Source organism: Crotalus tigris, unplaced genomic scaffold (assembly GCF_016545835.1).
Source record: "Crotalus tigris isolate CLP2741 ecotype Arizona unplaced genomic scaffold, ASM1654583v1 scf7180000018954.1357295, whole genome shotgun sequence".
Lineage (NCBI taxonomy): Eukaryota > Metazoa > Chordata > Lepidosauria > Squamata > Viperidae > Crotalus > Crotalus tigris.
In genome coordinates this window covers 883,783-897,693 of record NW_024097293.1, presented here as the reverse complement: position 1 = coordinate 897,693, position 13,911 = coordinate 883,783, and the positions used below count along the sequence as shown (strand labels likewise).

At 38.0% G+C, this 13,911-nt stretch overlaps 1 protein-coding gene and 1 pseudogene across 2 annotated transcripts in view; both read right to left on the bottom strand.

Moving 5' to 3' along the window:
- The window catches only part of LOC120314564, a 32,285-nt gene extending 31,210 nt beyond the window's left edge, over window positions 1-1,075 (bottom strand). For both annotated transcript variants that reach the window (XM_039357811.1, XM_039357812.1), the window contains exon 1: window positions 947-1,075. In XM_039357811.1, coding sequence (XP_039213745.1) covers window positions 947-1,049 — 103 coding nt within the window. In that variant the 5' untranslated portion in view covers window positions 1,050-1,075. The remainder of the gene's footprint in view (window positions 1-946) is intronic.
- A 5,262-nt stretch (window positions 1,076-6,337) lies between these two features.
- The window catches only part of LOC120314567, a 41,321-nt pseudogene continuing 33,747 nt past the window's right edge, over window positions 6,338-13,911 (bottom strand).

The window sequence follows — 13,911 nt, the reverse complement described above, 5'->3', positions numbered from 1 at the left end:
TAAATGTAATCATGCTGCACATATGGAGCTTCCTTTGCCTTAAGATAAACAGGACTCTGTTTGCCTGGAGCTAATATATGTGGTTAATAACTGTAGAAGTTAATGGCATTGACCCACTAAACAGATTCAATTAACAAGCAAAAGATATTTAATGGAGATAAAATTATATTAGAAATGTGCATTAGAAATCCCAGCTGTGTTAAATATGCTGAACTGCATGGAAATAGATTACTTCTTAAATCTTCCTCATCTTTTAATCAGCATGATAGAAGGCAACATCTCATAGACATAAAAAAGGCTTAGAACAAATACTTCAAACATCTTTTAAATCCAATTTACCAAGCAAATTTCTAAAAAATAATGTCCTTAATGTGTTTTGCTACATATAAAAGTTAAAAGCCTTTCATAATATAGACAGAAGCTGAATCTTGATCTAAAGGAAAGGAAAGTAAGATGAAAGTATAGGAGAAAAAAGAAAATGCAGAACGATTAGTATTAACAATCTCATCTTATACTGGTGGATTAAAATTTGGAAAATACATTCTTCCATTCTTAATTTGATATCAGCATTGCCTCTTCTTACAACACAGCAATTAAGAGCCAACTAAAATCATCTCAGAAATGTACATGCTTTAATCATACAATCCTTAGCTGCAGTTTTCTGAAAAGGTAATTTGAAAAATATATCCTGTTCTTAATGAAATGGACAAGACTAGATAGGTCCTGCCTGGAAGACCTGTAAGTTCAGTGACATGCCACTACTATTAGCTGGTAAAGCTGGAGAGAAGAAAACAGTAAGAGATAACCAGGAGTGAGAGAGGAAATGAGAAGAAAGAAGGAGTACCCATAAGAAAACTGAGGAGGAGAGTTTTCAACAGCATATATGGGATCTAACAGCAGATTGCCCAGGCTCTTTCATCTTCTAAAACCATAGTGTCAGTGTTACCTTTGCCAGCCAAGAGGACTGGCAGAAGATTGCAGGCAAATAGAAGGCGAAGCAGGCAGGCAACCATCGCTTCTTGTCCACGCAATAAGCTGAAGTGAAACATAAAAATGCTTCCTTCACTATATAACATTTCCTCCCTTCTGGAGGCATGAAAGCAGAACATTTTTCTCTTGCTTCATCCCCTGCAAAGCAGCTGTGGCTATTTGCCATTATCTCCTGGACCTTTCAGATCACCATGCACTGATGATCACATGAAATAATGACATGGATTGTGATTCCAGAATTACCCACCAGTAATAATATGTCATTTACTCTAGCCAGCTATTCCCAAACTGAGGCTTCTAAAGATGGGGATATAGGTGATGACGGAATATTTAATCCAGCAACATCAAATATCCCCAAATTGCTGTAGACAGATTCTACAGGTTCATATTAAGACCCATTAATGAGTCAAGATACTATATTTCCAAAAGCTAATCAATAGATCATCCATTGAAAAAGGGAGCTGTTCAGAGAACAAAATAACAAAAGGTCACCTCAACTTCAGGTACCAAGTCAACCACATCTCCATTCAACAGGCCAAAGTGATAAATGATTTTCTGGAATTCTACTTTCTTCCTTCCACTCCTGAGGGCTGCTATTGTTTCTGGGACTCATAGCTGGCTCTGGGGCTTAATGCTCCATGGAATAGTTGGAATCCTCAGAGCTATCCTCCCTCTACTTAATGGCGGCCAACAGCACATTAGATAGCAATGTCAAATATCTTCCCAGACCACTTGATTTTTTCATCATAGACTTTTAGAGAAAGAAGATTTAAACTTAAACAACAGATTAGACAACTAACACAATGCTTCTAAAGCAAATATTGGTCAAGGACTCATCTTTGCCTTAATATAGGTCTTCCTTTTCTTTACTTTTGCATTGTATGAAGTAAACAATATAACACTGACTACCTTGTTTTTGTATTGCAGACAACTGACATGCTTGATAACTGTATGTTTAGGGAACGGTGAAATAAAAACGGTTCTCCAGTGGCCAGAGCACTAACAGTGACTTTGTTCCAAGTAGATTGAATAATCTACATACATGCATGTACATCTGTGTGCATGCATACAAACACACACTTCTACTATGTGAGTTATTGATTAAACCTTAGTTTAATCAAGAGTAATGTTTTTTGAAGTATATCAGGTTATCGATCTATCTAATAGATAATTGGCCTCCCACAAAATAGTTATCTAAAAACAGGTAAATATAAAGCATACTTTATATAACATGAAATTAAAATCAAGATCTTTTAAATCAATTAACAAGTAAAAACTGTTAGATAATTTTCCACCTTACTAAATCCTGAAAGAGAAGGATGCAAGTATTTCCCTGAAGACAGCAGTCCATACAGAGACCCTCTCCCTGTTACCAGATACTATAATGGAGCTTCTGGCAATAAGATTATTTTCAAAAGATATCTTCTACTTATTTAAGTAATCTTATTTAAGTAACGTACAGAGTGAAGTAATCCTTCAGAATTCTCCTGAACCTGCTGAAAATTATTTTAAAAAGTTTCCCAACATTTTGAAAGAAAATGAAAAATATGTAAATCCACATTAGCCATAATATAGTTTAAAAACAAAAAGAAAATATACCAACTACCTTCACCTAACTGCAAACAGGGAAAGAATTCTATTTGCATGGAAATTATATTATCCCCTATTGATACCCTCCCTCCAAAAATATAACACTCGTCCATAAAAGGCTTACCCACTTTTGACCTAGTTTTATGTTTCAGTTCTGAATACAGAGGTTCTCAACTTTAAACCATATTCCCCATTGCTTTTTTGAACTGATACATAAGGAGTAAATATAGCTTAATCAGACTAATAAAATTTTGTATGTGACAATTGCTTAAAAATCAGATGCTCAACTGTTACGTATTTTGCTAAAGAAGAAACTGTTAAAAAAACAATTCCTCCACTGGCTCATTGGTCCCTGCATTACAGTATAATTCCATTGGTCCTGTTTGCAGAAACCTCAGACCAAATTAGAAAAGTGCAATCCCACTAGAGCCATCCAATACTCTTCAACATCTTCATCAACGATTTGGATGAAGGGATAGATGGGGAACTCATCAAATTTGCAGACGACACCAAGCTGGCAGGAATAGCCAACACTCCAGAAGATAGGCTTAAGATACAGAAGGATCTGGACAGACTTGAACACTGGGCACTAACTAACAAAATGAAATTCAATGGTGAAAAAAGCAAGGTTCTACATTTAGGCAAGAAAAACCAAATGCACAAGTACAACATAGGTGGCACCATGCTCAATAGTAGTAACTGTGAGAGGGACCTCGGAGTCCTAGTAGACAATCACCTAAATATGAGCCAGCAGTGTGCTGCAGCTGCCAAAAAGGCCAACACAGTGCTAGGCTGCATTAACAGAGGGATAGAATCAAGATCACGTGAAGTATTAATACCACTCTTCAATGCCTTGGTAAGGCCACACTTGGAATACTGCATCCAGTTTTGGTCACCACGATGTAAAAAAGATGTTGAGACTCTAGAAAGAGTACAGAGAAGAGCAACAAAGATGATTAGGGGACTGGAGGCTAAAACATATAAGGAATGGTTGCGAGAATTGGGTATGTCTAGTTTAACGAAGAGAAGGACAAGGGGGGACATGATAGCAGTATTCCAATATCTCAGGGGCTGCCATAAAGAAGAGGGAATCAAGCTATTTTCCAAAGCACCTGAAGGCAGGACAAGAAGCAACGGGTGGAAACTAATCAAGGAGAGAAGCAACCTAGAACTAAGGAGAAACTTCCTGACAGTGAGAACAATTAATCAGTGGAACAGCCTGCCTCCAGAAGCAGTAAATGCTCCAACACTGGAAGTTTTTAAGAAGAGACTGGACAGCCATTTTTCCGAAATGGTGTAGGGTTTCCTGCCTGAGCAGGGGGTTGGACTAGATGACTTCCAAGGTCCCTTCCAACCTTACTACTATTACTATTACTAAACTGCCATCATTAATGGCATTCATTCTAATGCAAGAGTTTTCCCAAAGACAACATCTCTGAACAAGAATGAATTCTTGGTGTCATTTGTTGTATTGCAGGAATCAATTTCACATCTTTTGCAGCCCAGGATCAATTTCACTCATGGACATGCAACAAGAAGTGCATGTACACATAGTAAACAAGTTACAGTGAAAATTGGGATTGGAATTTTCATCACTAAGCAATGCAGTCACAAAACATGATGTCACTTAGCAATGGCATCCCAGCACTCCTGCTCACCATTGTTAACTGAATTGTACCTGTCTTTAGTTGATGATCTGCCCCAAATCAAGGTATGGTAGCCTTGATCCTTCCTATTATTTCAAGCAATGGTTCCTCCACATTAAGGGACTGCCTCCCATTTAATTCTCTCCCAATGCCTATCTTCCCCCCGCAGCATTTTTGCTCTTTTGCCACGCTGAATGCTTCCTTGCAGAGCAGCAAGCAGTCACAGAACTGCACAACTCTGAGGTTGATTGCCAAGCTGTGGCTGAGAGGCTTTTTGGCACACTGCAGCCCTGGGATTGCAAAACAAAAACAAAAAAAACCCTGAAGCTGCAGTGCAGCATGAACCACTGATGCCCCTGGAAACCTCAGTACCCTCCAACTTGGCTCAACAGCATAGCTTGGTATGATGTCAAAATCATCCCGGGAAGCCCTTCTGCCCCAGAAAGCCCCAACTTCCCCAGGGGCTGGCCCCAAGTGCAGTAGCCCTTGCCACCCAATCCTATATGGCCTCTGCCACCTTACATGTCATACCAATTGACCTTCACTGTCTCCTTGCTCCTGTTATTGATGAGGCATGCTCACCCTGGCCTTGTGCAAGGCAGCTGCTGACTACATAGACCTCAGGTCTTATAAGGAAGCCGCCATGCACAACCTTGGAAGAAAGCCTCATGTGGCCAGTAGTTGCCTCGCCAAGGGCTAGGTCAAACATGCTTGGTCAATAGGGAAGGTCAGTTAGAGTGGCAGATGCCATGGAGTGCAAGGGTCCAAAAGGGCATAGACGGGAAGGATAATAGGCAGGTGGGAGAGAATTAAAATCTCCCTATGGCTGTAAGTATGGGTAGGATACCAAACACCCACATTTTGATCACGTAACCACGGGAGCACTCCGATAGCCATAACTCTGGGGCCCAGTCATAAGTCCTTTTGCTCAGCCCTGCTGGAACTTTGAACAGTCATTTATAAAATGACCATAACTCCAGGATTATTTGTATTGATAGGGAATGTATCAGATAAAAATAATGGAAGAAGTGCATCCATTTACTTTTTTAAAGCATGGTTGATCTTTAATATTAATTTTCAAACTACAGTAAAATACTTTATAAGAGTCTTTATTATACTTTAAGAATAGGAATATTATAATCAAAGAACAGAAAAATAGCAGAAGAAGACAAATTTCAAAGCAAAAAAAAATCTGGGGAAAAGGATAAAAATAGACTTATGTATTTGGAGTCTGATCCATATTTAAAATTTTAAAGAATTAAGAACATTAACTTAAACTGAGCTTCTTTATAATGAAACCATGGACAATAATGATTTGATAGTGATTATCATTTAATGGCAAAAGTCAGTTTCACAAAACCTCAAGCATTGTTCCCAAGAGTACAGTGCTCAAATAATATAGCACCACTATTTTGCATGGAGATTTCTTTGCTATGAACAAATGAGCATGATTTGCATTTATACTGAATTGATAGTGTAGAATTAAAGTCTAAGACCAATTTCTAAGAACTGCTTCATAGCAAACTCAGTTCAAAGGAACTCAAAACTAGCTGGTTTTTTGCTGATACCAATGAAGCAAAAGGATCAGCTTAGTGCAAATCATTATTTTTGGATTTACAAACCTCAATTTACAATGAATCCTTCTAAGGCAGTGGTTCTCAATCTGTGGGTCGGGACCCCATTTGGGGTTGAACGACCATTTCACGGGGGTCGCCAAACAACGCAGTCCACCATTTTTTCCCCTTTTCCTTAGCTGTACCACTCCCTTTTACTCTTGAATAGAGTCTAATTCTATTGGCTTTCAAAAGCCAATAGGAATTGTCCAGGCTGTCTCTGCCCTGCTGAGCCCGCCAAAAGTCCCATTCTGCAAACGGTGCTGCAAGTTGTCTGCAGCGAAGACAAGCTGTCTGGAAGTTTCCACCCCTCCCTGCTAAGCAACTACTAAAAGTGTAAGTAAAAGAGGGCCAGGGGTGGGAGGTGGGAGGCCGGCGGGCGCAGGGAGGATTGCTGGTGTGTGTGGGGCCCAGCGGGTGCTTTACCTCCCTTGGGCTGGGCCAGCTACGCCTTGGCTGGCGCAGGGGGCGGCACCACGCATGCACGGCGCTCCCGGGCAGGGAAAGTCCTCGACTTACAACCGGTTGGGTAATCCTCAACTTACGACTGGTTGGGTAGTCCTCGACTTACGACCGGTTGGGGTTGCGGCATTAAAAAGGTTGAGAACCACTGTTCTAAGGGCTCAACAATAATTCAATTTACTTGGATTCTTGTTGCAAACTAATACAGTTACACAGGCGTTCTGGATCTATCGAGTGCAGAGGGGAGCATTCGGAATCGGGACACAGCGTTCAATTTGTGAACCTCCTTTTATCCCAACTACATTGTAGCTGACATCTCAGAGAGTGGCACTCCAATGGGTTCCATCGTAATAATAACGGGTGGCTGTAGCAGTGAAGGGAACCTGTCCCCTCGTTTTTGTGCCATTCATTACCAATTCACAGCTGTGGTTGGATAGGATTTCAATCTCAATTGTTTCAGAATATGTGATTGACTCACTGTATGTATAACCCTTATTCCAGTTAATGGTTTTCTCTGATGAAATGCCCCATGATCCTCCAACGATGTTAGGTATCCCTGCTGTCATACTAAAGCTGATGCTCTGAGAGATAGACATGCCAACATCCCAGGAATGTTCAGAAATCACCGTTCCTGACAAGGTGATTTACTTCTTCACTGCTCTACAGTCTTTGTTGGTGAGTTTGCTGGAGGCTAATGCCATGCCTCCCTCACTGTAGGATCTCTTGTTTAGGTCATAATTGACATTGGAGATGCTCTGAGAGCGTTAGTCTTTATTAACGGTCAGGACATCATAGTGTTTATACCAGTATTCCTTGCCATTCATACCAATGAACAAGGCTTTATGTTCACTGACCACCTTACCTAATCCATACTGATTTTTACCAACATATACTCTTGCACCTGAGCAAGTGTTGATAGAATTGGATGGGACATTGCGCCATGAACCCCCCTTCCAGCTTAGGGATTCAAAGTAATGACCATTCACCAAAATCCAGAACTGAGAAGTGGAATGTTCTTTGTTTCCACATGGATAATAGCAGTAAGGACCCCATCTGGGACTGTAGTAGCCAGCAGAACAGTCTGAAACCATGCAAGGATATTCAGCCCTATTAGTAGTTGTTCCAGTAAGACACAGCTCCACTGAGGACAGAGCCTGAAAACCAAGCCCAGCTCATAGTTGTTCCATAGAAAACATCAAGGCTTCTATTGGAAGGCTGTTCATCTGCTCTCTCTTTCATTGCTACACTCCTACTATTTGCATTACCTGGGAAATGAAATAGAAACAAAGAAAATCAGCTGATATTTCTTGAAGAAATGTGGGGGGGGCATATACTTTATCTTTTCAATATAAGTCCTTTGAAAAATTCCAGGCAAATCACATATTTCCATACATTCTGTGCACACTCTAAAATTATCCCAGTTGAACAGAGGAACTTGAAATTCATCTGAATGATGGTAGATTAAAGCATGTGAGTTGTGCAAAACAATTGTTTTTGCATTGTATAATGCTTTCAATGCTTTGTAACCCTGATGAATAACCTACATAAACTGTAATGAATCTGGTCCGTGGAATATTTTCCCCCTGATCTGTGCTGCTGAACTGTAGAGGAAAATAAAAAATTACAATGAGATTAATGTTTTCTGAGAACAGTAGACTCCTCAGGCTATTCATACTTGTGAATACCTACTATAGATTAGTGTAGTGGTTAAAGGTGCTGACCTAGAAATTAGGAGTCTCTGAGTTCTAGTTCTGCTATAGGCATGGAAGTCAATTGGCTAATTTTGGACTGGTCACTCTGTCTCAGCCGAACCCACCTCAAAGGATTGTCTGGGGAAAAAGAGAAAAAGTATTATGTTATATTCATTGGCTTATTACTTATAAAGTAATAAAGGTGGAATAAAAATCTAATAAATATATACATACATAAATAATATTTGCCAGAGTCAAATCCTTCCTTCTTAAAATGAAGAGTAACAATGCTGTCTAGATTCATTTGAATTGAGTGGCCTTACAAATTTAAAAATTAAATTAATCCTCTCCAGTAACTGTAGCATGTCTTTCTCTTCCCAGACAAAATCAAGTGAGCAGCTTCAACTCCATTTTTGTTTTAAAGATTGAAACATAGGTAGATAGAATTATTTTGCCCATGTCTGGATACCACAGTTTAGGAAAATATTTGAAAAGTTGGATTCTGCCTAGAGGACAGTGACCAATATGCTAAGTAGCTTGGGAAGGAAAAATCTGTAGGTAAAGAGAGGAAGCACTGCAGATGTTTAAACTAGAGAAGATGAGAAAAGTTGAGATACAACAGTTTTATATTATTTGGAAATAGATTTCATTTGATATGAGAAAAAAGTTCTAATGGTTTTTCATTGATAGAACAGATGGCCTTTGAGGTGATAGACTCTCTTGCTCAAGTTTTTAACTCATCACTAGCTCAGATGTTAAAAGAGAGAGCAGGAGGATTTTTCCATCGTTGTGCTTATCTTGGTACCTGGTTTCAGTTGTTGAAGGCTTTTCTCCATTGTTTTCTTTAGGACTTTAAAGTTAATATTCACATCATTGGCCAGTGACTCATTGATGATCAGGGAAAGGAGGAGAGCAGAGAGTAAAAGACACATCTGAAACAAAGATCAGAAAAGTACTGTATTTCATACTTTCAAAAGATGTAATTGAAATAACTGCCACCTTATAGTATTAAACTTATCCAGACCTTTAGTTTTTGAATAATTCCATAAAAAAGAGGAAGATATTTTTATATTTAATTCCAGCATGTGAGATCTTAATATAAAATATGCATTGATTTTCTCCCGGAAATGAACAGATTCTTATAATCCCTCCATGCTGGAAGAATCATTTGAATCTGAGTTCACCTTCCCACATGAAATTTGCAAGAGTTTTCTCCTGAAAGGATCACTTCTCATTGAATCTTTTAATATTTTAAAATAAGATTTAAAAACAATACTTCAAAATCCCGCACCAATGTCTATGAAAATGTCTGTATTTCATTCACTCCCAAACAGTGCAGTGTTTCGAGATTGAGAAAACATCAAGGAAAAAACTTGGCTAAGACTATTTTAAAAACATATGGGAATGCATTTTGTATGATCCCCCTTGCACTGATTACCAACTTACCTTAGAATCCATTGCAGCTTGTTGCAGAGCAATCCTTTAATTAGTTGCTGTTTCACTCCTTCTCTCTATTTATATCCATCCCAATAGAAGGAGGTTCAATTTGTATATTAAAGGAATAGATATCTTGTTTGACTTTTAGAGGTGGGGTGGAAAGTTGTATAAGTGTTTAAAATATTCCTCTTAAAATATGAAGACTTTAATAATTTATGCTGATGCTATCATATAGCTACTTCCAGTTTCTAAAGCAAATATTTAACTAGATTTTGCAGCTGTTACTATAATTTGGTTTCCCCAATATCTAAAGATTTTGTGGAAGGTTTTATGAAAGATGCAGCTGGGCCTTGGTGACTCTGGCTGCCCTCTGATCCTCTGAAAAATATGAATCTGTTGTTTTTAGAGAACTCACATGATTTAAAGTTAAACAGAAACCTGCTAAATAACTTGCCTTAAAGCTTCTAAAACTTGTGCAGTAGTGGCTGGTCATTTTATTCCTGAAGGTTAGAAAAATTCTGGTTCTCCAGCTTCTTAATTCTGTCTTAAGATGGGATGTGCTGTAGCTAAAGATTCTAAGCAAGATGCTGATCTCAATCTTGTAATTGTAATTGATCTTTCCATATCATTTCTAAATCTTTAATATTGTTACATGCACACCCTCTATCTCACGAATGATATATTTCAAGGCAAGATTTCATAGGGCCTGTTTTCTTGTAAAAAGGCACCCAGAGATCTTGGTATATCTCTAATGTTTGTTTAGTCATAAAATGAATGTTCACAGAATGAAGATCCAAATGGATCCTTGTTCTCCATTTAGTTTTCAGGGAATTTCCACCTTGGTCAGGATGGCTGTTAGAATATAGTTATTACTTATTACAACTGATTGGCCTTTGCTGCCTGTAAGATGCTGGGCACAGAGTACCCACACTCATAGCTCATAGCTTAGAGATATTGTAAGAAAAGAAATCTTGTAATATTATATTAACCCATGTTCTACAATGAGCCAATTTAGCGTATTGGTTAAAGCAGTGGTGGTGAACCTATGGCACGGGCGCCAGAGGCAGCACTCGGAGTTCTCTCTGTGGGCACGCGTGCCATTGCCCCAGCCTTGCCTCTGCCCGCGACCCCCTCCTCACCAGCAGCCCCCCTGGAGGAGAGTCGCCCCTGAGCATGGTCCATGGAGAGCAGCACAGCCAAGGACATGGCAGCCAGATAGTGTACACAAGACTCTGCCCTCACGCCCCAACATGCACAGTTGATGCTGCGGGACAGAGGGAGAGGGCGTGGCTGCCATGGTGCTGCTGGGCTGCCTGGGCGATCTGCAGTAGGCCCTGGAGGCAGTGAGTGGCCCTGCAGGCAGGCAGAATGGGGTGGAGCGGGGGTGGGGCAGGGGGTGGAGTGGGGGCAGGACCAGTTTTTGGGCACTCAGTCTCTAAAAGGTTTGCCATCACTGGGTTAAAGCATCAAGCAAGAAACAAGACAACCATGAGTTCTAGTTCTGCCTTAGACACAAAGACACAAAGAGTACTTTAGTCCAGTCTTCCTCTTTCAGCCCTAGGAAAGAGGCAATGGCAAACTATTTCTGAAATCTTGGCAAAAAAAAAACCCCTGCAAGTTCTAGTCCAGGCAGTCTCCAGAAGTCAAAAACTGACTCAAAGGCATACAGAAATAAAATCTAATGTATTAGTTGTTTGCACTTTTCCATACATATTTACATACACACATATCATGTATGTATTTGTGTTTATATATAAAAATGTGTGTGGGTGACTGCATTAATGTGTGATGTGCAAATATTATGCTTTAAAATTTGATTCCATCAAGTCTCTAATTAAATTGAATTTTCATTTTTAAAAAATGTAATAATTTTATTAAAGAGTATAAAAGCAAGTACAAAAGTAAAAACTAATGCAAGCTAAAAAAAACAGATAGAAGAATAAAAAGAGGGGAAATACAGAAAATAAAAAGGAGGAAAAAATAGAAAGAGATAGAAAAGAAATTATGAATAGAGTAAAACAAAAGAAAAATATAAAGAAGTAGCTTCCTCCCTTCATTCCAAGAAGTATAAATTTAGTAACTTACCAACTTTTCTTAAAATACAACAAATAATCTCTTCTCTTCATATCCCATTTTTATTTATTTTATGAAGTATTGTCATGGTGTCAGCAAAAGTTCATTAACTCTTACCAGAAATAACAACCTATCTATTTTAATCTTGTTCAAATATACCAACTTTATATTTTTTCCTTTTACTTCTAACAATCTTAATCCTTGGTTCATTCAAATAATGCCATAGAATTTAATTTCTTTTTACTTTTTAAATCTTTCTCATGATATTCTTCAAAATTTTAACATTTTGTTTGTAAATCCAATATATAAAAATTATCCAGGTTATTTTTAGATTATTTTTTGTATGCCACTTTTAATAGTTAAGACATTAACCAGTTTCCTTTGTATGCCAGTATAGCTTCTTTTTCCATATCATTTTTATAGCATATCATTTGTAAATTCAGTTTCAACTCAATCTCAATCTTATTAAATAGAACTTGTTCCCCTTCCACAATGTCTTTTAGACATTGGATTTTTTTCTCTGAGCTAGCTGAGTTCTTATGTCTCAAAAACATATCTAGTATCCTTTAAAACCTAGAGCTTGAGATTGGGCTTTTGAAAAAATGTTTCATCGTTTTTCCAATTACTTTGAGATAGAAAGGTTTTTACACCCAGCTCCCAAAGAGCCACTAGTTTATTCCAGTTCTCCTCTCCATGTGACTTCTTATTTGCTTAAACAAATTCTACACATTGATCATATAATCAGCACTACACTATGTCAAGTGTGGCCTTCAGAGGATAAAGATATAAAATTCATACTGTTATTTTGATCTTTCCCGCTCTCAAGGTAATTTATTTCCAAGGGTATTTATATCTAAAACTTTTCCACTGAGTCACTTTTTTAATAGTATAAAATTAACTAAAGATCACTCTTATATAAAAGTTATGTAAGTGATAAATGCAGGGCAGCAAAGGTCATAAATTTTAAACAATGAGAAGATAAAAAGGCTCTCTAATTAAAGCTGGCAAGGAAAATAAGGGATGAACAATTTTTTTGCTTCAGAATATTTGTGGATTTCAATTCAGTTGATATATATGCACTGCAGAATCTATAGAAACCCTGGTTAGGCGCTTGGATTCGCACAATATCTCTCAAACTTCTGTTTTAGAAACTGTCACATTTACATAATAATCTCATAAGTGATTGATCTAGTGATGTCATCTAAAGTTAAATATATTTTAAACAGCCATGCAATTTCCAAATTCTTCTCCCCCAAAAGCACATTAGATGCCAAAAAACATTGGTGTGAGGTTTTGAACTATACTATTGTGAAATCTGATTTTAAACAATGTCTTAAAATTTCCCATGGAAGTGGTCCTTTTTCCAAATAGAGGGATCATTCATTCATTTGCTCATTCATTTGTTTATTTGTTCATTCATTCATTCATCACATTTCTATCCTGATCGATTCACCTAAGTGACTCCTAGTTAGTCCCACTCCTTCTGAACAGACAAAAGGATGAAAATAATATTCTGATATAATTCCTCTTCTGCTAGTTTATTCCCAGAATAGTTTTGTTGATGCCAGAAAGGCAGGTGTCAAATACTACCAGATGAAGGATACGATTCATGGAAGAGTTTCTGTTTTTTATTTGTTGGGTTGGAATGTAAATCTGCTTATTGTATCTGATGCTATTCAGAACATCAAATGTAGGAAGAGGCTCGGTATCATAAAATCATAAAAGCTCCACATATGCAAAAGAAGATAAGCAAAATTTAATTTCATCATTTATGTAGAATTCAAAAGATCATTCAAAGGCATTATTATGAATGAAGGGTGACTACGGAACTGGATAGACCGACATCCTGGACCAGGGGCGTGCGTGTGTGTGTGTGTGTGTGTGTGTGTGAGACAGAGAGACAGAGACAGAAACAGAGACAGATAGAGAAGATGACTTTACACACATACATACATATGCACATACACATACACGTATAATATGAGCAGCAAGGGTTTGCAGATTTTTATCCTCCACATCCTTTTTTTTCCTATCCTGTAGCAGGGGAATTAATAAGTGTGGGCAGTGGCTCAGAGGAAATGGTGTTTTTTTGAGTCTGGAACTGAAGGATGTTTTCAAGGGAAGAGATGGGATGGACAATTTTACCAAACCCTTGGAAAAGCTTTTGAGAACAACTTTGGAGAGAAAAAAGGATTGGGAACGATCAGTAGATCCAAGCAAGTCCTGAAGAGTTTCCATGCCCTTAGGCAGAACTGCACTTTAATGAAACTTATCAGATACATAGAAAAACATAAGTATAACTTCAGATTACTGTCTGAATTACAATTACTGCCACATGTCTTTTGTTGTTAAGTATATTTATTTTGTTTTATCATGAAAGATAAAATACAAACCAGAAAAACAATCAAA